Source organism: Sebastes umbrosus, chromosome 3 (genome assembly GCF_015220745.1).
Source record: "Sebastes umbrosus isolate fSebUmb1 chromosome 3, fSebUmb1.pri, whole genome shotgun sequence".
Lineage (NCBI taxonomy): Eukaryota > Metazoa > Chordata > Actinopteri > Perciformes > Sebastidae > Sebastes > Sebastes umbrosus.
The window spans coordinates 28,258,313-28,285,736 of record NC_051271.1 but is presented as its reverse complement, the minus strand read 5'-3'; the positions used below and the strand labels follow the sequence as shown (position 1 = coordinate 28,285,736).

General features: G+C 41.8%; 2 protein-coding genes across 4 annotated transcripts in view; both read right to left on the bottom strand.

Moving 5' to 3' along the window:
* The window catches only part of epn3b (epsin 3b), a 20,179-nt gene extending 12,008 nt beyond the window's left edge, over positions 1-8,171 (bottom strand). The window contains exons 1-4 of one of the 2 annotated variants that reach the window (XM_037765288.1): positions 7,510-8,171; positions 1,596-1,843; positions 843-1,001; positions 410-493 (exon numbers count right to left, since the gene is read on the bottom strand). In XM_037765288.1, the coding sequence (XP_037621216.1) occupies positions 410-493; positions 843-1,001; positions 1,596-1,664 (312 nt within the window). In that variant the 5' untranslated portion in view covers positions 1,665-1,843; positions 7,510-8,171. The remainder of the gene's footprint in view (positions 1-409; positions 494-842; positions 1,002-1,595; positions 1,844-7,509) is intronic. The other variant, XM_037765289.1, reaches the window with a different exon arrangement.
* LOC119485596 (mycbp associated protein) lies at positions 8,047-27,424 on the bottom strand. Of its 2 annotated transcripts, XM_037765287.1 has the most exons (20): positions 27,256-27,409; positions 23,537-23,749; positions 23,131-23,252; positions 21,826-21,982; positions 21,596-21,702; positions 21,256-21,415; positions 20,762-20,877; positions 20,512-20,662; positions 19,820-19,938; positions 17,500-17,621; positions 15,930-16,038; positions 14,645-14,837; positions 14,307-14,494; positions 14,051-14,197; positions 12,978-13,076; positions 11,922-12,049; positions 11,670-11,791; positions 11,450-11,589; positions 9,186-9,371; positions 8,047-8,272 (listed from the first exon to the last, which is right to left on the bottom strand). In XM_037765287.1, exons 2-20 carry the CDS (start codon positions 23,550-23,552, stop codon positions 8,177-8,179), a joined length of 2,478 nt encoding a protein of 825 aa, XP_037621215.1. In that variant the 5' UTR covers positions 23,553-23,749; positions 27,256-27,409; the 3' UTR covers positions 8,047-8,176. The 2 variants fall into 2 exon arrangements, with proteins under 2 accessions (XP_037621215.1, XP_037621214.1); XM_037765286.1 differs by lacking the exon at positions 23,537-23,749 and having other exon boundaries at positions 27,256-27,424.

The following is a 27,424-nucleotide window of genomic DNA, read 5'->3' as shown; positions in this document are numbered from 1 at the left end:
AAATGGTCCCCATCTGTAGATTTGCACTTATTAATGATACATCACAGTTGTATAATTGATAGCAAATTATTTGGCGGACCCCCTGACAGAGTGCCACAGACCCACTTTGAGAATCACTGCTTTAGAGATCAATTTGAACTTAAAAAATGTACAATTCAATTTGTGGTTAAGAAGATGCAGGGAAACCTCAATAATCTGATCCTCGGGAATGTTACTATATCCCAGTTTGATCAGAAAAGATAGCATCAATTCAGAGTATATATTAGGAAATGATAATATGAATGAAAGAAGGAAGAGTAGTGGTTCTGGTAACAACTAGCAATGGACCAAATGAACAATAAACAATAAAGCAGCTCTGTTCCTGAGGCGATCAGATTGCTGAGGTTCTCCTCTCGTTGCAGTCCAGTACCTGAATAGTGAATGCGTTCTCCCGGCACTGTTGGGCCACTCTCTCTGATCCTGTCTTCAGCAGGTAATCCAACAGAGTCAGGGCCTGGAATCACATGCAGGATCAGCACACACACATCAAAAAGAGGATCAGCGCAGTCATTAGAATATACCCTCTAGAGACCTTGAACATCTGTTGTAAATTTCATGGCAATCCATCTGACAGTTGTCAAGATATTTCACTGTGAACCGCAAATGTCAACCTCAGAGAAGAGAGTTAAATCAATTATTAAAGAGGGGGAAAGGTGAAGGGAGGGAAGTGGTGGTGAGTGGTAAGAGGGAAGCCTAAGGAACAGTTAAAGCTAAAGTGGGCTAGCAGAAAGGAAGAGAAACACATAGAGGATTTATAAATAATCTGATCAGTCAAATCTGACAGAAATCTTTCATGAGGTCACCTTGTAGACGTGTCTCCAGTTCTTGCCGCTGTCGTTGAGGCGTTTCCACACCATGCCCATGACCTCAGCAAACGCCACTACGTTGAAGGTCAAGTCAGCGATCTCTGACATGAGAGACGAGGACGGTCCCCATGGATCGTTGGAGGTGGCCTCGCGAACCTACACGTCACCAGCAGAGGAACAATGATATCCATTTCTTCGCATATTTACACGCATTTATTACACTGCTCTGTTGAATACTCGTTTCTGATTGGACAATTACGGCGTTCTACGGCCTGTTATTTCTTTATAGCAGACTGTTGCTATGTATAACAGACTGTTGCTATGGGCGCAGTTCTGATGTCGGCCTCTGGCGGACCGTTTTTGTGTCAAATTATTGATTTCTCAAGTAAGCAGCCGTGTATATAAGCGGGATAATGTACAGCTAATGGGTCATTGTTGTGAAATAAACCCTTCAGGGCGATGCTGCACCTCAACGCGAAGCCCTGAAGGGGGTTTATTTCACAACAATGACCGGCTCGCTGTACATTATCCCTTACTTAACATTCTTTCTCATCCAGAGTAACAGTATCGTAAAAAAGTGAGAGATTACGCGTTTCAAAGTATATTTATAACAGAGAAGTCAAGAAATAAGAGGCAGAAGAGAGTTTTGTTTTGATCTGATATGACTCGACATCATTGTTAATTTAAAGGAGTTTACCCATCGTCAAAGTCTAACATAAAAGCTACAGTACAATGACACCTTTATAATACCTTGATCTCCGCTTCTGAATAGTTGTGCACAATATTCTTCACCTGCCGGCGCAGGGCTGAGGTTGTCATGGCGACAGGTGATGGAGGATGTGGAGGGATAAATAGAGGAAAAAACAAACAAACACTCAACAAAAGAAGAGAGAGGGGGAAAGGGGGACCTTGGACTGGAGGAGGAGGAGAGGAGAGGAGAGGAGAGGTAGCTATGGCAGTGAAGGCTCCTCTTCTCTGTCAGGAGTTATCGGACGCCCCTGTAAGAAAGAAATAGAGACAATATATGATTAAAAATAAAATCTAGAAGTAACTTTGTGTCATTCTCACCCTTTTACGGTTGATCTATTTAGCAGTGGAACCCGACAATGGGACATTCTGAGCCTCAGCTATGTTTGAATCCATAGTTCAATGCTTTGGGATGTGCTCTGGTTTCATGGGGTAAAGCTGTGGGTTATGACCTGAGCCCTGACTTTTTACTCTATATTGGTTTACATCTAAGCAAACTGCCACCATTAAAAGTCTGCCAAATTATCTGTTAGCAGTTCCTGTTTGCCATGTGCCCATGTCTGTACAGACAACTGTCACTGGATTACTTTAATACAGAAGAAAACTTTTAAACGTGATGATTGTCAGGCAAGTTCTGGAGTTATAAAGAACGTCTTTTTTTCTGCTCAGAGACGGCAGGCTCCAGCTCGGCTCTGATTGGTTGATTGGACACCGGAGGACACAGAGGCACATGATTTTTTTCAGATTACCTGTCTCATGCACTACTGTCAGGATATAGGGACCGTTTTATAAAAATAACTTTTTTAAATCATCTTTGCTCCAATTCTACGCACTAAGGCTTTAATCTAGCAGTAACATTAATCCAGAAACATCATATATAATAGTAAAAGACTGACAGGGAACATTTAACTGCACAATGAGTACTTTTTACTTTTGATACTATTTTAAGGACATTATGCTGGTAATACTTAGACACTTTTACTTAAGTAAGGTTTTGAATACTTTATACTCTACCATTTCTGACTCATAGCGATGTTTAGCAGGTATAATGTGATAGTTTTGCGGGTCATAAACCAAAGTCTTGGACAAGTTGAACTTTGACCTGATGCCACCAACGTTATTTCATCCTGAGGAGAACATGAACGATATTGCCTTCCACCGGGCCATGTGCTGCACTTGATGATTTATGTCTTTGCTATTTACATCAATATGAAAACACTAAGCAATACAAACAATGACTGATGATAGTGACTGAATGAGTGGCTCACAACTGGTGCCCGCTCAGGAAGTAGGTCACACAAAAGCTCTGGCACTCAGGTGTCTGATGAAGCTTCTTGGCAGCTTAATTTATTCAGGCCAACACACACATGCAGCTGCCTGTGCACACACACACACACAGACACACACAACCCATTTTCCTCTCCCGAATTCATATTACAGAGAGGACACAAGGGAATCGATCATTAAGGGTTCCTGTGATACTTCTTCCTCTGCCTGCGACTAAGCCCTCACTGACACAGAACACTCTTTACTCACTAAACCAAAGCTGAACTAGTGTGACCTCACTAAACTAAACTTCTTCTCATCAGTCATCAGCTCACTAAACAAAGTTACATTTTGAATGACAAGGTAAAAAGTATGTGTTCCTTTTCTTGAGATACTTTTCCCTGGGTGCCTCAGGGCATCATAACCGCTAACAAAACCACCAAGGACAGTTTTGACATACTTTAGTCCCTATTTTCTATTAGGGATATGTGTGCATATAAATACAAATGTTCACTTATTTTAAAGTTTTTTATTCAAGACTAAACCACTAAAAAGTGTGTAATAATAGCGTCGTCTTTACTTGAATCTCGACAATAGATTGTCCAAAATTATACATTGGGCAATATAAGCTTAGCACATATATATCAGTATCTGTGTCGGTCCCTATGTACAAATCTTGCTGAGAGTTGATTCATCAACAAATATCAGGGCTTCCTTATCAGAAAGGCCTGTTTATACATGTATTTTGTGTTTATGTAAAGAGCACATATTGGCAGAAATGAATATTGGATTTTCTAAACTCTAAAATATTGATATCAACATTGGGCGGGCTATAATATCTACCAGACAAAGTATTAAACAAATCTCTCTACATGGGTTGAATACTGTGATGAAACTGAGTTATACGACAAATTGCTGGATAATAGAGTGACATACAGTTTTGTTATATCAATCAATATGTCATAAAGTGTGCAGTATATTTTATTTGATGTAGTGATTAATGAGAAAGAGGAAAATGTAGACTAAATCCCTTTTTGAAGTAATAGTTATACAATCATGTAATAACCTGATGTATTTCATTTGTTGTTTTATCTATTTTATGCCTCATTCAGATTATGAGAAAAAAGGGCTCCTGGGCACAGACCTGTAAAAGGCCTTCGCTCTGCCCGCTCGCAGTATTTGTCACGTTTTTTCAGCAGCATTTTGCAACTTCACCAGAATTTAAAAGTGCTGCTGCACCTGAAATTGGTATTTTGTTCATGCTGGAGATGAAGAGAAAAGCCTCTCCAAAACCACACAGCCTACGTTTGCACCATGTAAAAAATATATTTAAATAACATATAGAACAAAAATAAATAGTGGATTGGACTCAGCATGGGCATTACATTATATTACATATTATTTAGCTGATGTTTTTATCCAAAGAGACTTACAATAAGTGGATTAAATCATGTGGGTACAACTCCAAAAAGTGCAAGAATCAAACAAGTACATCAACTTCATCAAATATGCTGATCTACTTCAAGTACATAATGGGCAGATTGCTCACTATAAAGGAACTGACATCAGATGCAAAAAAAGAAAAAATGTGATCAGGACATCCCTACGTTTGACTGAGCCCTTTGGCAGTCAATCCATTATGGGTCCTCTGACATATTGGGCCCTTGAGTTTGTGTCCAGTAAGCCTGTTCAGTAATCCAACCATGCATTTGGCTCTAAATATAAGAACATTATTAAGAGACTGTTACTGCTATAATTATGACAACTAACAATATTGATTATATTTAACAATTACTGGCTTTTTAAAGACTCTTGTTCATTATTTTTTTAATTGATTCAATTCTAATGTCACTGTCCAATGCGGCTCCACATCAGTTCGCAAAGGCTGTCACGCTGAAACAAGTCACAGGACGCCTCATCCGGCCGCCAAAAAGCAAACATCAGCAGAAGCGCAGAGGAACTGAAATGCACACAACAGGGACACACAGACAGAAAACTCTGAGGGGAGGACGAGCCTGACAGTGTTTGTGCAAGAGAAAGAGAGAGAGAGAGAGAGAGAGAGAGAGAGAGTGAAGGGCATAAAGAAGAAAGTGAAGCTCAGCAACTTCAACCAGTATCACCTTTCTGCAAAATCATCTTCAGCTCTGTGTTCGGACACAGAGACACACACACACACGCACAAAGGTTACCAAAAGCCTGCTACTGTCCACTGCTATGTGTGAAACTATTGCTCTTTTCATCCCTTTATCTGACCCTCACTCGCAAATTCACACTGTGGTAGTAAGTAATATGATTCTTTGTGTCCCTGACAAGTCTAAACCCTAAAAGGAATCCGAAGCAATGGAATCAGCTGAAAGACTGTGTGAGAGAGACAAATTGATGTTGCTATTTATGTGTAGCTATATAATCCCAGCTTCAAAATACATCCACCCGTGTTCAAATTTCCCCCATTTCAATATTAGTGTGAGCCCTGGACCAAGCATTGACTGCCGCCCCCCCAACACTGCTAACAGTCACTATTTCACAGTGGTGGAAGAAGTATTCAAATCACTTACCAAAGTAAGAGCACACTATAAAAAATAATCCATTACAAAATGTTACTTGTAATGGATGTTAAAAGTGAAGAAGCATTAGCAACAGAATGCACTTACAGTATCAAAAGCAAACGTATTCATTATGAAGAGCGGCCCCTGTCAGTTTTATATTAATATCAATCATTACTATTGCTGCATTGAGATGTAAGCTGCACTTTAATGCTGTAGTTGGTCGACATGCAACACATTTGAACTACTTCATATGCTTCAGTTAAATCTATAACCATGCACCTTATTTTATAAAATGATGTGTTTTTATGTAGTGTGACGACCTGTCCAGAGTGTGATGAAGTTATCCAGGGACAAACTGTGGAGCTGCTCAGAGTAAATAACTCCTTGACAGTATCATGGTGCTAAAACTGGGATATTTTCTGATTCATCACAGCTATGAGCTTTACATTCAAATGACTCATCTGGTGGGTGTAATGATAACTAACTAATTCACTCTGCCGTCACTACACCAAGAAGAGTCACTTGATGAAATCATCAAGTCAAGTCGTGATGCTCAACTGCAGGGAGCCAGTTGTCTGTATAGATACTAACATTTTGGATAGCACAATGCACATTCTACGTTTTAACTTCAAATACTACACCTTGATCATACCCACTAGTTAAATGATTAAAGCTTCAGTAGGAAGAACATTTTTGGCATCATTGGGAAAAAATTCATAATTGTAATTCAAGTGTTCTGAGAGAAAACTAGACTTATGCACCTCCTCATGGCTCTGTTTTCAGGGTTTAAAAAATCTAGCGCGTGACGGGAAACTTTGGCCAATCCCAGGTTCCTATTGGCTGTGCTCTGGCTGGTGGACGGTGCTTGGTATTTCCTCAACTGATCACAACATGGCATAGGCATTACAGTAACAGAATATTGATTCATACTTAATCAGTGCTGCCTAGTTTGACCGATTGATAGGAGTTTGTGAGTGATTGACAGCTGCTCAGAGACGGCAGCTGGATGGCAGGCTCCAGCTCAGGACGCCGGAAGACACCGGAGGACACCCGTACCAACATGGTTATGTGGGCCCCACATGGGTTATGCTGGGGGTACCTGGGTACCAAGTGGGTATGGGCCCAAAATGGGTATCTTATCTGGGGCCCACTTGGGTCAACTAAGTTGGTCCCACATGGGCTCCCCATTGGGGCTACCCATGTGGGTCCTAGTTGGGTTACTACTGGGAAATTAGTGCATGGGGCCAACATGGAAACTGTGGACAAACCCTCTTACAACCCATATTTCAGCCCATGTAGTTCCCACGTAGACCTTAAAGCTGGGACCAAGATGGGTCTTGGGTATGTTACCCAGTTGGGGCCCACATAACACCCATTGTAATCCTGCATGGAATCCTTGTGTGCAATTGACATTGGGCCATTATGGAACCCGCGGACAATCCCATATAAGGCCCATTTTTCAGCCCATTTACTGCCCACATGGGCCCCACATACAAATGTTGGCTGGGACCTGAGGACACAGAGGCACATGATCTTTTTTTCAGATTACCTGTCTCATGCACTATACTGTCAGGATATAGTGTCTGGTTTAAAACAAAAAAATAACTTTTTTTAATCACATTTGCTCCAATTCCACCTACTGCTGCTTTAAGTGTATGAACTGACATGGCCCCGCGGTGTGATGCGCCAGCAACATGCTCACGCTTAAAAACCGAGACCCTACGTCACCCGGCCCCATCGTCCACATTTACGGATGCGCATGCGTGCTGAGACAGCAGGTGTATAGCCTATACTGTATATCTCAGGTGACGATGGAGAGGAGGAGGAGGAGGAGGAGTGCTCATGGTGGCTCTGCATTATGCATTACTACAGTCTATGTGCAACCTCCCCACCACCACCACCACCCACCCCCACACACACACACACATCCATACACACACACACTTGCGGTGGATTCCCTGCTGCCATGTGTGGCACAGATTCCTATGCAAGGCCACTAGAGTTGTCTGTTACAGAGCTCAATACATTGTAGATTAACGTTATATATACACCAATTTATAGTGATTGTCACAATTAAAGCCGGTGATTTGAACATGCCAGCTTACCTTGCCCATTGCTCATCTCTCGCCTTGTCCACTGAGCATCCTCGCCTCTCCTCCTGCTATCTCCTCTCCGAGTCCCCGGTAATATATCCTCCTCCGCTGGGATCGGTACAACCAAGTCCGACCACAGGCTCCTAGATCCGGCTAAAAACGTGAGAGAGGAGCTTAACAGTGAGTGTTTTCTCCTTGAATGGGAACAGTCAGCCTCTAAACCTCCGGCCTATACCCTATGGGTGATGCGAGCCGCTCGGGCAGGCAGTCAGTGGTGAAATCCGCATAGGACAAGGATAAGCCAGCCACAGCACACGGCTCACTCACTCACTCACTCTCTCTCTCACTCTCTCCCTCTCTCTCACCCAGGCAGCCCCATCCACGCACGCATGCAGCATACACAATCACAGCGGTGAGCGTAAAAGAGAGAGAGGCAGAGGCAGAGTCGTTTGCAGAGTCAGCGGTACTGTTTAACCTACTATCATCCACTGATGGGTGAGTGTGACAGTGTGAATGAGACAAGGATGAATATTACTCCACAATCCACTGTGCAAGAAGAATAAAAAAAGTTTATTGATTTCACAACAAAAAGAAGGTATAAAAACAGGACATTTGGGAATGTGTTTTTTTGTTTGTTTTTTTTTTTACATTTGTTTGTATACTTTCTGCCTCTCACGTGTTAATTAATAGTGTGTGTGTCCTGTTCATCTCCCTCATTAAGCTCATCCATCAGGTCACACAGGTTGTCCACCAGGTCTTCCATCAGAGCATAAACCTGCCAGATAAGATACACATAGATGAATGTATTCATATAGGATGTACATAGGGAAACCTAAAGGGTACTCGAGTATGGAGGACAGAACCTGCCAAAATCTAAAAACAAAAAAATAATTTGATAAATAAATAAATACGTAATTAAATGAAGCAAAAATAATATCAAAAATAAATATAGCTAATAATTAATGGATAAAATGTGACATGAATTGATATTTCTGTTTCAATTTGCTTCTTTATCGATCTTCATATTAATTCCCTTATTTATTTACTCTTCTGTTTTATTTTAGATTTTATTTATTCATGTATTTTGTTTTTATTAATTTATTTATTTTTGCATGTATTTTTTATTTATTTATTATTTATTTTTAAATGTATGAATTTATTTATGTATTTATTTATTTATTTCTGCACGATTTTCCCTTTTGCATTTTACACCTTATTTATTTCCCCAAACCTATTTATTTTTGTATTCTTTTCTTTATACTGTACATTCATTTACACATTGCCTTTTGCATTTCTTTATGCGTTTCTGCCTCATTATGCAAGTGAGGGGACTTTCACTCAACATGTGTGCAAAACAAATGCAAATGCAAAAATAAATGCATTCATAAAAGAAATGTTAAAATGAATTAATTAATTAATTTAATAAAAATTAATACTAATTACATAAATAAAAGGGAGAATTAAAGAGAAGAGTAAATAAATAAGGGAATTAATACAAAGAAAGATTTCTTTTAAAAATGTTAAGTCTCAAGCCTGACCTGAGATGACCTTGATGAGTTCATCAGGGTTATTTTTTTTCAACCTTTAGAAAACTCTTCCAGAGCCAAAGCAGGTGTTATACAACTGTTCCTCCTGACTGAGTCAGTGCCCCTTTAAAATAAAAAAACTAAGATAATTAAAAGACTTGCCTTTTTGTGCAGGAGCCTTGTGTAAGTGTCCATCACCTCCGACTCTACTCTCTCTATTTGCTTATCAGGAGGTTGTTGACTGACGGTGTCTGGAGGGATATCAGTCAGCAAGGCCGATTCCTTCCCTTGCTTTTCCTTAGTACGTTTCCCTATTTCCTCTCTTCTTTTCCCCTTTTTTTTGCTGTCCTGTACACAGGACGGACAGATAGAAGACAGATAGAACTTACTTAGGGTTAGTTAGGGTCGAGTACGTGGTTGTATGCATCTTACGTCATGATAAAACTGCCCCCCACATATTTCATGATATTTTATATATTCAATGTCATGTGTTTTTTTTAGGTAACGTATAGCTGCGTGTGTGCTTGCACCACAGATGGCTTGGACTGGTCTGGGTGCTATTAATTCCCACCCTGGGCGCACAGTTGGAGAGCAGGTGCACACTTTCACACAATGTCCTGTTACCATGGTTCCCCATGAGTAATAGGCTGTACCTTACCCATGACTCAACCATAACACAGACAAAATCATTCAGCAAAATACACAGGCATAAAAACAATACTGCGTCTCTAGCCTATTTCCAAATTTATTGTTACTTTTTTCTTTTCCTTGACAATGGAGACACAAACCATTAAAAGAGAGATGATGTAACAGGTCCCGGGGTAGATTCACACCCAGAATGCTGTTTATGTGGCGGCCAACTGAGCCACCGGGACGCAGCATCTAGTCTATATTTGAACAACACACTCAGCATCCTCATTAAGGCTCTCAATCCCAGTGGTGACGATGACAAGTTGCTGAAATTCAGATTTGTGAATAGAACGATGCAAAGTGGCTGGGTATAATGAGGATGGGTGCAGGAAAATAATTATCTGCTTTAACAAATACGGGAACTAAGTGAAATGTTTTGCTCGTTATCTCACCCAACCAGTCACGCTGCAAGAGCATGAATGGCCACGACCGTATTCTATGGCTAAGCTACTATAATGACTTCTCTGGGGGACAAAACACTGGATGGAGAACATTAGCTTCCTGCATTTAGTGGGAAGACTGAATGTGGAATGGCTGGTTAACCACTGCATATCAGATGGTTAGCACACATACACAACGGAACACACACGTGCCAACAAATGTGCATATATACAGAAGCTAAAATTAGTCAAGAACACTAAAATGTATTATTAAACAAATGGTTACACAGGTGCTCCTCTTATAAATTAAACCAACCAATAAGTGTTATGGAGAAAAGAACCCAGCAGAAAACTAGCCAACACAACATAATATTGTAGGTATATACATTACTGAGAGCCAGGCAGTAGGTGGCCAGGTTGTGTGGAGGCAGTCAGTAGTAACCATAGACTGTATATAAAGAGGGACGACATGACAGCTCTCCAAAAGTGAAGCCAAAACACCTGGATCGCCCCCTGGTGGCTGGCTGCAGTGTAGGTCATAAAGCCCGCCTCCTCCATGTTAGCGGATGGGACATGGGACAAATTAAAAGTCAGAGAATTAGGGCTGTCAATCGATTCAAATATTTAATCGTGATTAATCGCATGATTGTCCATAGTTAATTGCGATTAAAGGCAAATTAATCAATTTTTTTATCTGTTCAAAATGTACCTTAAAGGGAGATTTGTCAAGTATTTAACTACTCTTATCAACACGGGAGTGGGCAAATATGCTGCTTTATGCAAATGTATGTACATATTTATTATTGAAAATCAATTAACAACACAAAACAATGACAACTATAGTCCAGACACCCTCACAGGTACTGCATTTAGCATAAAAAATATGCTCAAATCATAACATGGCAAACTGCAGCCCAACAGGCATCAACAGCTGTCAGTGTGTCAGTGTGCTGACTTGACTGACTTGCCCCAAACTGCATGTGATTATCATAAAGTGGGCATGTCTGTAAAGGGGAGACTCGTGGGTACCCATAGAACCCATTTTCATTCACATATCTTGAGGTCAGAGGTCAGATATTTGGCTTCACTTCTGTAAAGTGGGAGGGAGTAGAGACGCATCGTCCATCTTTATATACAGTCTACGGTAGTAACAAGAAATGTTATGTTGAATGGCAGAGGAATGAATGATGAAAGTGAAGGTGGTTGGATCAGCTGAAAGTCCGCCAAAGTGATGTGTCGCGGTACTTTCATTCATGCTCATAATTAAAACACCTTTGAATCTGCTGCCACTCAGTGGCAAAACATTTTATAGTAACGAGTGAGCTACACAAACACATGAACCTTTTCTCCCCTCACCTCCACTGATTTTTCAGTTGCTGCTGACTTGGACTCCCCTTTGCTGTCATCTTTAATTCTGGGCTTCGCCTCATTCCTCTCCTCTTTAGCTGCTGTTTCCCCCTTTTTCTCACTCTTCTCACCTTTGTCATCGGCCACATCTGCGGTTTAATAACACAGCATGTATGAGCAGCATGAATTTTCACCAATCTATGTCTGACTGAAAGCCTGTGAGTCTCACCAGCATCAGAGATTGGTGATTCCTCCTTTTTATCGAACAATGTGTCTGGAAGGCCCAGCAGGTTTCGGAGCCACATGGCCTCATCAGTCATGGTGTCAAGCAGTTTCCTCCACAGCTGCTGCCTGCAGGGGGCGCCACACACCAATGTAACCTGTAGGCTTACTACACCGAGTTTGCAGGTGTGGATCGTGGGTGTGTATATGACAGAGCCAAGATGCTGCAGTACATGACTCATGTGTGTTTATGCCTCACCCTACAGCTGCTGCTGTTAGCTGGTGGTGTTTCAGTGGAGATGGTTCAGAAAGCTGCAGAAGCAGGGAGTTGAGCTGGGCCAGGCTGTTTTCCTGAGCTGACTCTTGCTCGGGCAGAGACCGCACAACCTTAAATAGAGAACAATTGAATAGACACATATGTTATGTTATGTTTTTGATGCATCATCATTTACTAGGGCTGTCAAAGTTAACATGATAATAACATGTTAACACCAATTTGTTTTAACGCCACTAATTTCTTTAACGCATTAACGCAACTTGCGGTTTTTAGGTTGTAGCGGGCTCAGTTTTAAAGCTAGAGTGAAGATAATGGTATCATATGAAACTAGAAAACCCAAGGAATCCATTGGTACCAACCATGTCATACTAGCTTGTTGCGAAAGAGGCTGAATAACTCTCCAAACTTACGCTAAATTTTGGCAAGGAAAAACTGGCATGGCCATTTTCAAAGGGGCCCCCTGACCTCTGACCTCAAGATATGTGAATGAAAATGGGTTCTATGGGTACCCACGAGTCTCCCCTTTACAGACATGCCCACTTTATGATAATCACTTGCAGTTTTGGGCAAGTCATAGTCAAGTCAGCACACTGACACACTGACAGCTGCTTGGCATATTGGGCCTGTTTATGCTAAATGCAGTACCTGTGAGGGTTTCTGGACAATATTTGTCATTGTTTTGTGTTGTTAATTGATTTTCAATAATAAATATTTACATACATTTGCATAAAGCAGCATGTTTTGCCCACTCTCATGTTGATAAGAGTATTACTTGACAAATCTCCCTTTAAGGTACATATTGAACAGATAAAAAATGTGCAATTAATTTGTGATTAAATTAATTCATGCAATTCAATATTTTAATCGATTGACAGCCCTATCATTTACTAAACATTTTACAGAAGGGGTGCACAGTGCATTCAAAGAGGCCCTTGAGACTATAACCTTGGACCAACCCCGCTACTTGTACTGCTACATGTACTTTCCTCGCACTAACCGAGTGTTATCGTGCACCATAACATCACATAATGTCTCTACCTGTCGGAGCGTATCAACAGAGAGGTCCCAGGTGCGTTCCGGATGCACTTCCAGCCACAGTCTCTTTAGGTCCTCTAATGGCTGATGAAGGTACCGCAACTAAAACAATGTATGGAGCAGTGATTTAAACATGTGACCACAAGACTCCTGAGAAGAGAACTTACTGTCACGCTACAGGGTGATAATCGTCACTGATAGTTATCCTCCTCTAACAACTATTATGCATGTCATCACTCCTCAGGGGAAGAGAAGGAATATGTGTGCCACCCTTTGTGGTGATAAAATGTCACCACGTGAAAAGTTAAGAGAGCTGCAATCATTCTAATATTTGGTAATGACAGATGTGACTTTTAAAGGAAAAGCCCTTCATTTATCCCAATTAGACGGCAAATAATAAGAGATAATATTTCACTCTTCCCATGTCTATTACTATTGTCTATTATATCTGAAGAGACCTTTCAGAGAGGCACGCTCTATATTCACTAAACCAAACTAATCAGCCTCCCAATTAACCCAGTGAAAGCCAGGTTCCTATTACGCTGCAATGGCAACAACATAACGTCTTTTGTACAGTGTGGAGATCACATTGACTGGGTTAAGATGTTAGCAGTTATTATCTATTATTACTTAATGGTATACCATGAATTATGATGGCAATAATATAATTGTGGAGTAAAAATAGAATGGGGACAAACATAAATTCCAGCTTGGGAAGGGGCAGTTATTATGGGCTGATCACACCCTTGCCTAGAGCCAGTGAAATGTCAAAAAGAACAACACTATGAATGGGCCCATTAACTCGTCATCATGTCACACTGTATGAGGTGGTGTGACTAAGACTCAGACTGAACAAAAACACTCTGTACAAAGAACAGTTCTGATACATCAGTGTTACATGAAATTGGGCCATAATGATGATGTATGATGAACAATGTGTCTCAAACTATATATGAAGCAAAAATAAAAGTTTTATAGGATTATTCTCTGTAACATTGAAGTCGTAAGGAGGGTCAGTACAAAAAATAAACTCCACTGATCGCTAAGAAACGTGTGGGATGCTTTAAAGAAATTACCTTGGGGTTTTTGCTTAAAAACTCTTGCTCTTCAGTGACGTGGAGTTCTGCAGGAGAGCTGGGCCTCTCTGGGGTGTGGACCCCCCGCAGCACCTCATACACAATCGACCGACACATTTTTACCTGCACTACCTTGTCCAGCTTTGTCTACTCGTGCACACACAACAGAAACAGACAAAAAAGGAAAACCTTAGTGCTATCTGTCCATGCGTTTTTTCTGTCTCACTTTCAGACACACAGTTTAATTGTACACCACCTCTATGAAAAGCCTCTGGTCTGCGGTTTTGTCCTGGTACAGAGCCACTCCCCTCAGTGTGACCTGCATGGAGGCTCCTCGCAGCAGCACAGGGTGGGTGTTGAGCCGCCATAGTTCAGATTTGATGCCTGGCACCTCTGACTTGAATATGAACTCGACACGCTGGGTGTCACCTGGACGGATCACGCCTGGATGGGAGGGGAAGCAAAAATTGAAAACAGGAAGGCGCGTTGAGTGCTGGTTGAAAGACACAGCGTGATGGGCTGACACGGGGACAAACAGCGTGGGACGTAGGGTGAGGGTTAGACGGCAGGTGTTCTGGTCGTGTTTGTGTTTACCAGAGGAGGAGTTGAAATAGAAGTGCAGACTCTTTGTTCGTGATTGCAGGTTAGGAAAGGCGCGTGGCATGGGAAACTGCTGCCAGCTGTAGAAGACGGCCGTGCTGCCCTCATTTTGCAGCTCCAGGTGGGATGAGGCTATTTCACCAGTCAGGGCCTCAAAGATTAGTCTGGCACTGATTCCTACTTCTCCCTGATCAGTGAGAAGTGAGAAGGTGTATTCAAATTATGTCAGAGTCTGAAATAACAGCCAGTACGAACAAATAAAGGCCAGTCTCTAATAAGGTGGAAACAGTGAGGGGGTAGAAATGACCTGTAGCCTACTAGTAGTAGCCCACTACAACTGCTCACATGGTGAATTTAGTATAATGTCCATTTCTACAGCACTAATGTCCTCAGTACAACAGCAGAGTCATGTTATACTCCCCACTCTGCTGCTCTCAGTTACAATTTTTGTTTATAGAAAAATGTTTTCATACTCAAATTAATTCCAGTTGTTTCTTCTTTGCTGTACTCCTGATCAACAAAGCCTGGTTTTCTCTGAGGTAAGTCTTTAGACTGTATATAACAAGTGGACCTAGTCACTTTGACATCACCCATTGGTTTGTGGACTACAGTTCAGCATTTTTGTGTTCGACATTTTGGTTGTCGCCATGTTGTTGTTTTTTGCCGTCACCATCTTGGTCTTTTGCAACCAGAAGTGACACGAGAGGGTGGAGCCAAGTACAACCGAATGCTGAATAAGACATTTTTAGGTGACCAAAAAGGTTATAATCAACTTTCATGAATTGAAAACTTACGTGAAAGGGTTAAAGTTTTAAGACTAAAAAGACGACAACAACCAGACCGGACAACGCCCTGGCAACGACCTGTCAAACACAAGGTAGCAACGCCCTAAAGCATCCCCTGCTTTATGGTCTATTTGACTCTAAATGGGATCATAATTTACTAAATGAACATCATGCTGTGTTGAAGAAGACTTGAAACTAGCGATTGAGACCATAAACTCATGTTTACAATGTTTACTGAGGTAATAAATCAAGTGAGAAGTAGGGTCATTTTCTCATGAACTTCTATACAATCAGACTTCTTTTTGCAACCAGAGGAGTCGCCCCCTGCTGGCTATTAGAAAGAATGCCAGTTTAAGGCACTTCTACATTGGCTTCACTTTTCAGACCCGGAGGTTTCCCACTAGGTACGTAATAACATTTGAGAACTTACCTAAGTCGGGGTTTGAAATTCATACACACAGACCAACCTACTCTGTGTAAAGGCCGTTCTGTACCTGGTCAGTGGTAGAGTTTCCAGTCCAGCTAGCAAGCTGACCACAGAACCTCAAGGCAGGAATGAGCAGAGCATCTGACCGAACATCATCATACTGTGCCAGTGGATCACTGTGGAAGACAATGAGACAGTAGTAGTACCACTCAGTCCATGAGTTAGACTATTAGTGAATGAGACAGTTAGTCATAAGCTGTGTCCTGGTTCGGGGGTCGGAACCTTCAAAGGACACAGCCCATGAGCTGGAAACCAGACTGGGCCTCATCCACCTCCCTAAAGGAGAACCATTAGATGCCATGATGCATTCAAGTGTTTCTTGTCCAACTTGACATTTTTAAGGTTAGCACCAGGAAGCTGCCCTCAAACGGGCGACACGGTGTGAAGACCAGTGGTAAACAGAGACAATTATCCTGACATAAGTTTGTATTACATATTGGGACATTTAACTTCAACACTTGGTGGACAACTGAGTCCGCCATTATTGGAAAATATATCCATATGATTTTTCTTCTGTATTATAAATATCTAGGTTGCTTATAAGAGTAGGAGAGGAGTTTATGCCTGGTTTCCATTATTTCCATCACGTATGGAATGACATATTTATACCTTTCAAAAATGTCATTCATACTTCAAAAGCTTGTTATTGTGTCAGTAAATTGTCCAAGGCCACCAAAATGAAAAGTTGTTTTGTCATTGTGTGAGCTGACTGGTCAAAATGTGCTGGTGTTTTTTTCACCATGGCAGTCAAACCCCGGAAATGTTTGTTATACAGTAAACACATTTCTGTTTTGTTCTACTTTTTTGTTGACACTGGCTGCCTACTGTAGGCCTACTATACAATAATGTCAGTTTTTGCTTTTTCAGATTCCAATTTCAACAGTAGGTCAAAGTTTAATGGGAAAAGTCAATACTGTAGTAGCTACACAGAAACCGGAGATGCATATTTGAATGTATACAGTAAATACTGTATGTTCATGTAGAAATGTGTTACATGTATTGTAAACGGAAAATTCACTTTTGATCTTTCATGTAAAGTCATATACAGTGAACAGAAATTTTGCCACAAAATGACATTAATGCCAAAAAAAACAACCACAACCCTGCAAAAATGAAAAAAACCTGCAGTAGTTCAGTTCAAAAACAACAAATTGTACCTCCTCACCATAGACATCTATGGAATATACATAGACATGAATGGAACATTTTGCATGTAACGGCTCAAACGATGAAAGAATATTTAGAAGTCGTGAAGAGGATGACAACTTCACTGAGAATCAACTCATCAGTTTTAATCAGCAAGATATATGCAAGTGGTTATTGTATTTACTCTTTCGCACTTGCCAAAACATGTGCAATTTGCTTGAATGAATGAGAAATTCAAATCTGTTGTGAACAACAAACTAATTATTTAGAGATTCGAACTTATTGTTTTGAAAATTATATAATAAAATATTGTCATGCAACAATTGAGCCAAAGCAAATGAGAAAAACTGTAATGGCTTGTGGATACACCAGTTGGAAAAAGTTGGACTTGCATGGCAAATATGTAAATAAATCAGTAAAGCACAGCTTACGGGTTTTCCTTCTTCATCTTGTGCTCTGTCTCCTCTTCCTCCTTCTCCAGTAAGGGATCACGACACACTGTGACAAAAGTGAATGGCTTGCCAGAGCCAATAACCTCCAGTCTGTTGATCTCCTATAATCAAAGTGACACAGAGCAGTAGTTGTGAGGGAAGTGGTCAGCTTTGGATGTCTGTGCAACATTCTGTTTCAACAAGATACGAATGTCCTGTTCACTCACATCCAGAAAGTGCAGCCAGAGAGGACAAAATGAGGTGTTTGATGAAACCCCAAATATAACAGGACGAGGTGTTGTGGAACACGCTGTCCAGTTTTCAATGGCTAAATTGAAACTTATCATTGGGCACATACAATACGCTGTCCTTCAACTTCTTCCGACTCAACTGTTTTAGTGAAACTTTACATTCATATTTGCTTCAAACTGTACTGTAATTGCTTTACCTCCCCTCCCCTGACAATATGACACATCTGAATGTTACCATGAACTTAGCTCTACCACCACATTATAGGCAGAGTGAAACAAACAATGCAAATGCAATCTATTGTTCTCCCACCTCCCCTTGAGGTTCAAGCTTTTACGCATTTTTAAGTAACACCGGAGGCTTAATTCTCTTCCAGCCCTTTCTCTCCTTTCTTCCCTACTACTTATCTCCCTCTCTCTTGTTTTCTCGCTCAATAACTTCTCTCTCTCTCCCTTTTACACGTATGTAACAAAGCCAAGGACATCTGTTACTGTCTGTGTGTTTGTCAGGAGGTACTTCAGACCCCAAATCACCTCGGCATCGCATTAGCCACCAGCACGACAGAACACACTGCTACCATTTTCTCTTATATCACAGGTATAAGTGTGTGTGTAAGAGAGAGCGAGATAAAGGGGGAGGAGGATACTAAGTTCAACCAGAATTAAAACATTAATTTGAATAAACCTTCTCATAATCAGCACCTGTTACTTAGGGTGTTAATAGGTTTGAATGAGAACTGGCTGTGCAGAGTGTTTACCCCAGAACCTCCCGCCCCTGCTGATTCATTGTCACTGTACTGCAGAGAGAACAGTAAGGAAAGTTCAGTCCCTTTTCTTGGGCTCTGTTACTGATTTCATAACTGAACGTTATGTGAACATGAATGTTTATGGAAGGGCTCCATTCCCTCATTAATCTCATTATGCATGTGTGTACTGAATGTACATTTACAGGTAATAAATATATCATCACATATTGGCACAACAGTGTGTGAACTGTTGTGCGTGTGTGTTTATGCCCGTGTGCCTGCCTGCATATGTGGATTTGTGTGACCGTGCATGTACATGTGCCTGTGCTTGTCTGCCTTTGCCATGTCCTGTAGTTTGTTCCTTGTACAGAAAACCCAGAACAGTGTGCCCAAGGCTGGATAATCACGGGCTGTTGTTGAAGACACAGACTGTCCAGCAAGCTAGAGACAGAGTGTCCTGTGGGTGTGAGCGGCTTCAGAGGGCTGTGTGGTTGGACAACGAGTGGTCCAATAATAAATGTATTTGTGTTAAACAAAAGATGCAAGAAGGTGCTCGGTGCAAACAAACAAGGGAAGTTAGTTGTTGTAGTTTGGACCACGGATTTGGCTTGCTCACCAACACAGTCAGTAGTTGGAGCTGCAGCAGTGGCTTGCCCATGGAGGCAACTAAAAACCCTTGCTATCCAATTGCTGCAATTTGCATCAAAAATTACACTCCTTATATCCATAAATTTGCTTAGTAATCATAGAAAAAAAAGACACTCTTTATAGCTCCAGAACTTGCCTGAGAATCATTACGTTTTTAAATGTTCTTCAGTATCAATGTAATTCAGTGATAGTTGTCTGTACAGACATGGGCACACTGCAAACAGGAACTGCTAATAGCTAATTCGGCAGACTTTTAATGGTGTCAATTACACAAAAATGTAAACAAATATAGGCTAAAATAAAGGTGGGGAGTAGAGCAGTTGTCTTGATTTTGTGTGATATGGGGGCCCACAGTGGCAAACTTTGAAAACCCCTGGATTAGATAACTACTCCAGAAGGTACGCTGGAGGCATCATACATTACAGATCCAATGGCGGTACTTATTGGCCAACATATATGCTGATACTGATGTATCTGCAATTGGCTCGGCCTATTCATTGGTTAAAAACCTTTGACTTTTTCAACTTTGTCATATTTTTCCAACTCATTAGGAAATGTTATGAGTTTAAAACAGCTCATCAGAAGGAAAAGGGGCCTATTGCAAGGACCAATTGTATTCATTTTAAGTACTACAGAGCCAAAGCAGCATTCCGTGTTATAGTTTGTATGTTGTGCTACCGGCTTTCTGATGTCCATGTCCTGTAGAACCTCTTTGAGGTTCTGGCGCCGGTGCTGCAGGTATGCGCTCTGGTCCCAAGTCCGAGAGGCTCGACGCATAGTCTCAGCACAAATTATTCCTAGAGGATGAAACATTTCACACAGAGAGAATATAGTTACTCTCAGTTTACGGTAGTCCCCCAAAAAGAAGCTCTTCTTCGTCTTTTGTTTTGTTTTGTTTTTAGTCTTTCGTGAGCTTATTTGAAGATGTTTCGGGATTGCCCTTAATGCCAAGTGTGGTTATCAAAAATGTCTCATCGGAGGGGGGTCACTACCACAGCGTTTTCCAGGTCTGGGAGTTGTCTGTGTTTTTGTCTTACAACTTTAACCCTTTCACAGTGTGTTTTCAGTTCATGAAAGTTAATTGTAAACTTTTTGGACGCCTAAAAATGCTTCATCCAGCGTTCGGTTGTGCTTAGCTCCACCCTCTCGTGTCACTTCTGGCTGCAAAAAAAGCAAGATGGCGACGGACAAAAAGCCAAACTCGACGTTTCAAAACTGTAGTCCACAAACCAATGGGTTAAGTCACAGTGACTACGTTCACTTCTTATATACAGTCTACGGTTTCAGGTGAATGCACGATCTGAAGAAACAGTTTCGAGAAGAAGGCTGAGGGGGGAAAATTGGGACACAGCGTAGGTGTCTGTGTGTACCTGTTTCCCGGCGTATGCTTCTCGGTTGTCCTACGTGTGTGACAGGCTCCCGTTTGCCCCGCTCCGTCTGAGTCAGAGTGGCTGAGATGCCACTCATTTCATCTCCATAACGCGGGGGGAGACTCCAAAACTCACTGCCCACACGGTAACCCTATGACATAGACAAAGACATGCATAAATGAAGAAGCTACAAAGAAAATGTGGGATGTGATTCTGACAGATGACCAGAGAAAGCAAATGTTTGTCATACATATCCAGAGTGGATGAGTGGCATGACTTGGTTTAGAAACTCCCTCTGCTCCTGAGTTTCTCTGAAACTGTGAGCTTGGTTCATCAGTAAGTTTTCCACTGGCCTGTCGAGCAAGTCTTGAAAGAGTTGAAAAGAGCAGCAAGTGAATAGAGAGACGAATAGACAGAGATAAGAAGTTAATGCATACTTTGGAAATCAAAAAGTTGCAGTAAATTAGCAAATATCTTGCTCTTTAGCTTAAAACAAGAAACCTCATTTGAGATTACGCATGTATAAGACTGGTTAATTCATAAACTCCTCCTGATTCAGGTTAAAGTATGTTTTCTTTAATAATATATTGCCTGTTGTTGTACTGATTTATTATTAATGTTAATAAAAATGCACAAGTGAGTTTATTGTGGCTTCTCTCATGTCCCTGCAGTTGTAAACAGGTTAAGGCTGTAATGATGATATGTCTTACTGTTGCAGGTTGCTGTATTTTCTAACCAGCTCACCAGATAAGAGGTCCTGCTGACATCTGCGCTGCGTCATATGCGTATGCCAATGCTGCAGGGCATTACTCTGAATGTTTTTGTGGCCTGAAGGGATCCCACGCGCATCCTCCACAGCCTCAGATGGAGCAGGTCTCCTTAACGTTGGTATTCGCTGTACCAACTGGATGGTGGAGGGAGGACAGAAGGAAGCGGGGATGACTAACGCAGTGCAGTCAACGTATTTCTATTGCATTTGTTAGTTGACAGAACGTGGGCTGCTTTTGGTTGACAGATTTGAAAAGCTGTATATAAAGAAATGAATTTCTGTCACATGTTCCCCTTTATTGTTTTCTGAATTTACCGCTGTCTCCCCTTTAGCCTCCAGAAAACTTCTGAAATCCTCTAAACTACCCAGGATGCTGTGTGGAAGAACCATCCCTTGGTCATCAAACCGAAGCCCTTCTGATCCTGAAAAGAGAAGTATAGGAACAGAAAAAAAACAATAATTTTAACCTTATGGATGAAGGAAATATTTCAATAGGCTACTGTATAGTATGTTATTGCCCATGAGGGCAAAGGAATACGACTAACCTGTGTAGTCCAGAGGTTGAGAGTCAGGGTCCAGATTCACTGGATGAGCCATTGGCCCTCGCACAGCACCTCTAACTTCATCAGCTGGATGTGTCTTACGCACACAAGCCATAAGTGCTGGTTTTTGACGGCCCTTGGGTGGCTTCGGTATATGAATCTGCAGTCACAATCACATTCTCAGTTACATCTGAGACCTGTACTATGAAGCAAGTTCAACATAGTCAGGGTATTTTCTCGTTATGGCTTAACTAACCCTGACAACTGCGATCCCGCTACCGATGGTGGTTATCAACTCAGTAAGTCAACCCAGGGTTTCTCTATCTGGGTCTGAGCGTGTGAACATGAAAGGAGCGTGTTTTCAGCATATAACCAATCACAAACATGGACAAGTCTCCTGTCAGCAGAGAGGCAAATTTTACAAGCCAAGAGCAAACTATATTAGACAAATATAAATAAGTTAAAGACATAATTAGGGCTGACCCGAATGCTTCAAAGCTTCTACCGTTGCCATGATAATCGATCCTCAAATCAGTATTTGAATGCTTTGTTTTTTGTTTTATAAATATATAAGTATGAAATAATAATGTATAAATCCCAAATTAGCCCTTGAAATAAGGAATAATCCCCGAACATTAGTCATTATTCATATTTAACATTAATTATTATTAATTTTATCAGACAGATATTGCTTACAATATTTCTCACCCAAGCTTCGAAGCCCAAAAAATGGTATTCGGGATACCCGAAAAATGTAAAATGTGTGAATGCGTAAATTAATAGACTTATTCTTTAATGGCCTCAAAAGTCTGATTAATAGGATTAATAGTTTACACTTCATTATGGCCTTTGATAAGGTTGTGGCATGTGTGACTATTTCAGCCTTCTTTCAGCTGCGTCCCTGACACCGGCCATGTGAAACAAACTTGAGAGCAAGTAAAAAAAATAAATATAAAAACATAATTCAAAGTGCTAAGCACCCACAGCCAGCTGTCATTTCTGCATTTGTCGGTTTAAACTGTGTTGTTTTTAGCCTGGATTAGGACTTCTTCGTATTCTTCGTACCAAGCTCTGATTGGTCAGTACACAGTGCTTTTATACGAGTTGATCTCGAATATAACCTTAGGCGTTCAGCGTGAGTTACCATGGGGAAGAAGTGAACCACCGTTGTAGGACTGAAAACCCAGGGTTAACCCTGAAGTTACCTCGCTGACCCTAAATCCTGCTTCGTAGTACAGGCCTCTGCTTTAAAATGAAAATCATTTTCCAACTAATGGTAAATACTGTATATGGATGAAGTAGGTTTACTTTATTGAGGTCCCGTGGGTGAATGGCCGCAGCCTGGATATCCCCGCCTTTAAGAGTAGAGATCTTGGACTGGTCATCACCCAAGATGCGCAACTCCTCTGATGTTTTTAGCATCTTGTTCTCTGGAGGAGAGGAGAAAGATATAGACTATAAAATGGCAACAGTTTGTGTGTGTGGTTGAATAATGCAAATGCAACGGTATGTCAAACTGAGTGCTACAATACTTCAAAGTCTCTCTGTAATCTCTGCACACATATTATAATGATTCATGTTGTGTAACATTTTAAAAAGTGAAAAGAGGTTCCACCTCATTGTGTGCAAAGTACATGAGTGCTCACACACACACACACACAAACACACACACACACACACACACACACAGAACATGCAGTGACAAAGAGATTACCTTGGACCACGGACATGGTTATGCAATTCTCTTAAATTCTCTTTATCCAACATCGTCCTATTATACAGTAGTTTCCATGGCCACAACAACAATGATTAATCCTTGGCTTTTGCAAGTGTTTTGCTTTGCCTCCTCCATGTATTCCGTCACAGACTCAATACAGATTTTCAGAGAAGCGCTTTGCTTTGCCGGAGGCAAGCCATGCCCTTGGCGCTTGAAAGAAAGGAAGGAAAGAATTTGCTGCAGCACTTTGATACGTCTTTGCAAATGAATCTATCAAAACCCAAAGATGCTGACCTGTTTTCTGGCTAAGGTCTTGTGTGTTTCTTCCTCCCATTCAAGGCATCAGATCTACGTACTCTTTGCTTTTCACTGTAACTCTATAAAAGCAGTGATGGAATGCAACAAGTACTGTATACTTAAGTATTTCGATGTATGCTATAGTTTATACTTCTACTCCACTAAATGTCAGTGGGAAATACCATATAGCCTGCTTGTTTACTCCGCTAATGCTACATTCATTAGAAGACGTTACTAGTTATTCAATTCAAACTATAATTCAGACACACCAGGGTCCATAGCAATAAAAGAAAAGAAAAAACAAACAAACATACGAGATAAAACCACAGCAATTCATTCAATTAAAAAGACACAACACATTCATATGTAGGCTATCTCGCCAGTGTTTTCTGAGCCTGGATGAGTACCGAGTATACAGCTCTTGCTCAGGCTGGTTAATGCTGTTCTCTGACTCATCCAAGCGACAAGTGAAATTATACATCAAATGTCTTAAAAGTACCTCACATGTAGGAATAACAGAGGACACAAACAATTTACTGGCACGATGCCATATGGGAACCTGAAGCAGCAACCTCACGGCATCATTGTAAGCCACTATGAGCCCTATACACCAAAGATAAGCTGTACAGTATACAAAGGTGTGCAAAAAGCTCTAAATAATGAACATTTTACATTTACAGAACACATACTGAACTTACGAAGCAACATATTTGCCTGAGCATTATAGTTTAGAGCTCTGTCGATAGATATTTCTGTCATCATTCCAACCATCAGTGAGAAGATGGCCAAGGTATTTAATTTCCTTGCATGTCATGAGAGGAATATCGCACAAGTTAAAACACAGCAAGAACTCATTTCTTATCTTCTCTACTTCTGACTATCATGACATTACTCTTTTTGGCATTAAATCTGATGTCATAGTTACTTTGCCGATTACGAATAATGAAAACAAAATATAATCAAGAAATACATTGATGCCACCTTTATCAGCTGCAGCTTTAAAGTGATGTAGCCTACACATTAAGTAACCTATATATTAATGCTAATAGTGTTGTAGGCCTACTTTTACTTGAGTAGCTAACTTTTGAAGGCAAGGTTTTTAATTTAACGTTACTTGTCACAGAGTATGTCTACACTGTGGTATTGCTACTTTTAGTAAAGGGTAAAGTAAAAGGGTCTGAGTACCTCTTCCAGCACTGCATCAAAAGAGGTGAAGTTTCATACACGCAGTAGAGTAGAGTATAGGATTCATACAGAGTGATCAGGAAGGCCAGCTCTGTCCTGGGATGCCCCCTGGACACAGTGGAGGTGGTGGGAGAGAGGAGGATGATGGCTAAGCTGTCATCCATTATGGAGAATGACTCCCACCCCATGTAGGACACCATCTCAGCACTGGAGAGCTCCTTCAGCGACAGGCTGCTCCACTCAAAGTGTGTGAAGGAGCACTATCGCAGGTCCTTCCTTCCTGCAGCTGTCAGACTCCACAACCAGCACTGCTCCCAGTAGACCACAACCAGCACTGCTTCCAGTAGACCACAACTAGCACTGCTTCTAGTAGACCACAACCAGCACTGCTCCCAGTAGACCACAACTAGCACTGCTCCCAGTAGACCACAACTAGCACTGCTCCCAGTAGACCACAACCAGCACTGCTTCCAATAGACCACAACCAGCACTGCTTCCAGTAGACCACAACCAGCACTGCTTCCAGTAGACCACAACCAGCACTGCTTCCAGTAGACCACAACCAGCACTGCTCCCAGTAGACCACAACTAGCACTGCTTCTAGTAGACCACAACCAGCACTGCTCCCAGTAGACCACAACCAGCACTGCTTCCAATAGACCACAACTAGCACTGCTTCCAGTAGACCACAACTAGCACTGCTTCCAGTAGACCACAACCAGCACTGCTTCCAGTAGACCACAACCAGCACTGCTCCCAGTAGACCACAACCAGCACTGCTTCCAGTAGACCACAACTAGCACTGCTTCCAGTAGACCACAACCAGCACTGCTTCCAGTAGACCACAACCAGCACTGCTCCCAGTAGACCACCACCAGCACTGCTCCCAGTAGACCACAACCAGCACTGCTTCCAATAGACCACAACTAGCACTGCTCCCAGTAGACCACAACCAGCACTGCTCCCAGTAGACCACAACTAGCACTGCTTCTAGTAGACCACAACCAGCACTGCTCCCAGTAGACCACAACTAGCACTGCTTCTAGTAGACCACAACCAGCACTGCTCCCAGTAGACCACAACCAGCACTGCTTCCAGTAGACCACAACCAGCACTGCTCCCAGTAGACCACAACTAGCACTGCTCCCAGTAGACCACAACTAGCACTGCTCCCAGTAGACCACAACCAGCACTGCTTCCAATAGACCACAACTAGCACTGCTTCCAGTAGACCACAACTAGCACTGCTTCCAGTAGACCACAACCAGCACTGCTTCCAGTAGACCACAACCAGCACTGCTCCCAGTAGACCACAACCAGCACTGCTTCCAATAGACCACAACTAGCACTGCTTCCAGTAGACCACAACCAGCACTGCTTCCAGTAGACCACAACCAGCACTGCTCCCAGTAGACCACCACCAGCACTGCTCCCAGTAGACCACAACCAGCACTGCTTCCAATAGACCACAACTAGCACTGCTCCCAGTAGACCACAACCAGCACTGCTCCCAGTAGACCACAACTAGCACTGCTTCTAGTAGACCACAACCAGCACTGCTCCCAGTAGACCACAACTAGCACTGCTTCTAGTAGACCACAACCAGCACTGCTCCCAGTAGACCACAACCAGCACTGCTTCCAGTAGACCACAACCAGCACTGCTCCCAGTAGACCACAACTAGCACTGCTCCCAGTAGACCACAACTAGCACTGCTCCCAGTAGACCACAACCAGCACTGCTTCCAATAGACCACAACTAGCACTGCTTCCAGTAGACCACAACCAGCACTGCTTCCAATAGACCACAACTAGCACTGCTTCCAGTAGACCACTTACACACCAAATAAACTGACAATAACCTGATATTTCCAGGTGGAATTTCATTCATTCATTCATTCTCACTGTGCATTATCATTTTCCATTGTGTCATTTTGTTAATAGTCTGTTTATTGTCAACACTGTATATACTGCTCCTATTTTATACTTCCTTCTATTTAAATGGTTCATATTTTGTTACACTTTGTTCAGCTCTTCTTTACTGTGTTAGCTGCTGCATCTTGTTTGTTGCACTATGCCCTTTGCTGCTGTACACTGCGGGACTAATGCAGGTGTGTCTGATCTTGTCTTACTGTAATCAGGTGGAGACGTCACAGTGAGACAGATGCTAACTGTGACGTTAGCCCACAGTTAGAGAGCAGGGGAAGAGACACACACAAGGTGTTAACAGCTCACCTGCGTGACTGAGAGGTCTGAACTCCTTCGGTAACTCGCCGCGGTTCATTTGGTCTAACTACCGTGAAAAGCAATAGTCGCAGCGGACAACTAACGTAGCGTTATTAAGCTGGCAGTGCTAACCAAGCTAGCTAAGTTTGCGCTAAGGGTAACCATAGCAACGGACACA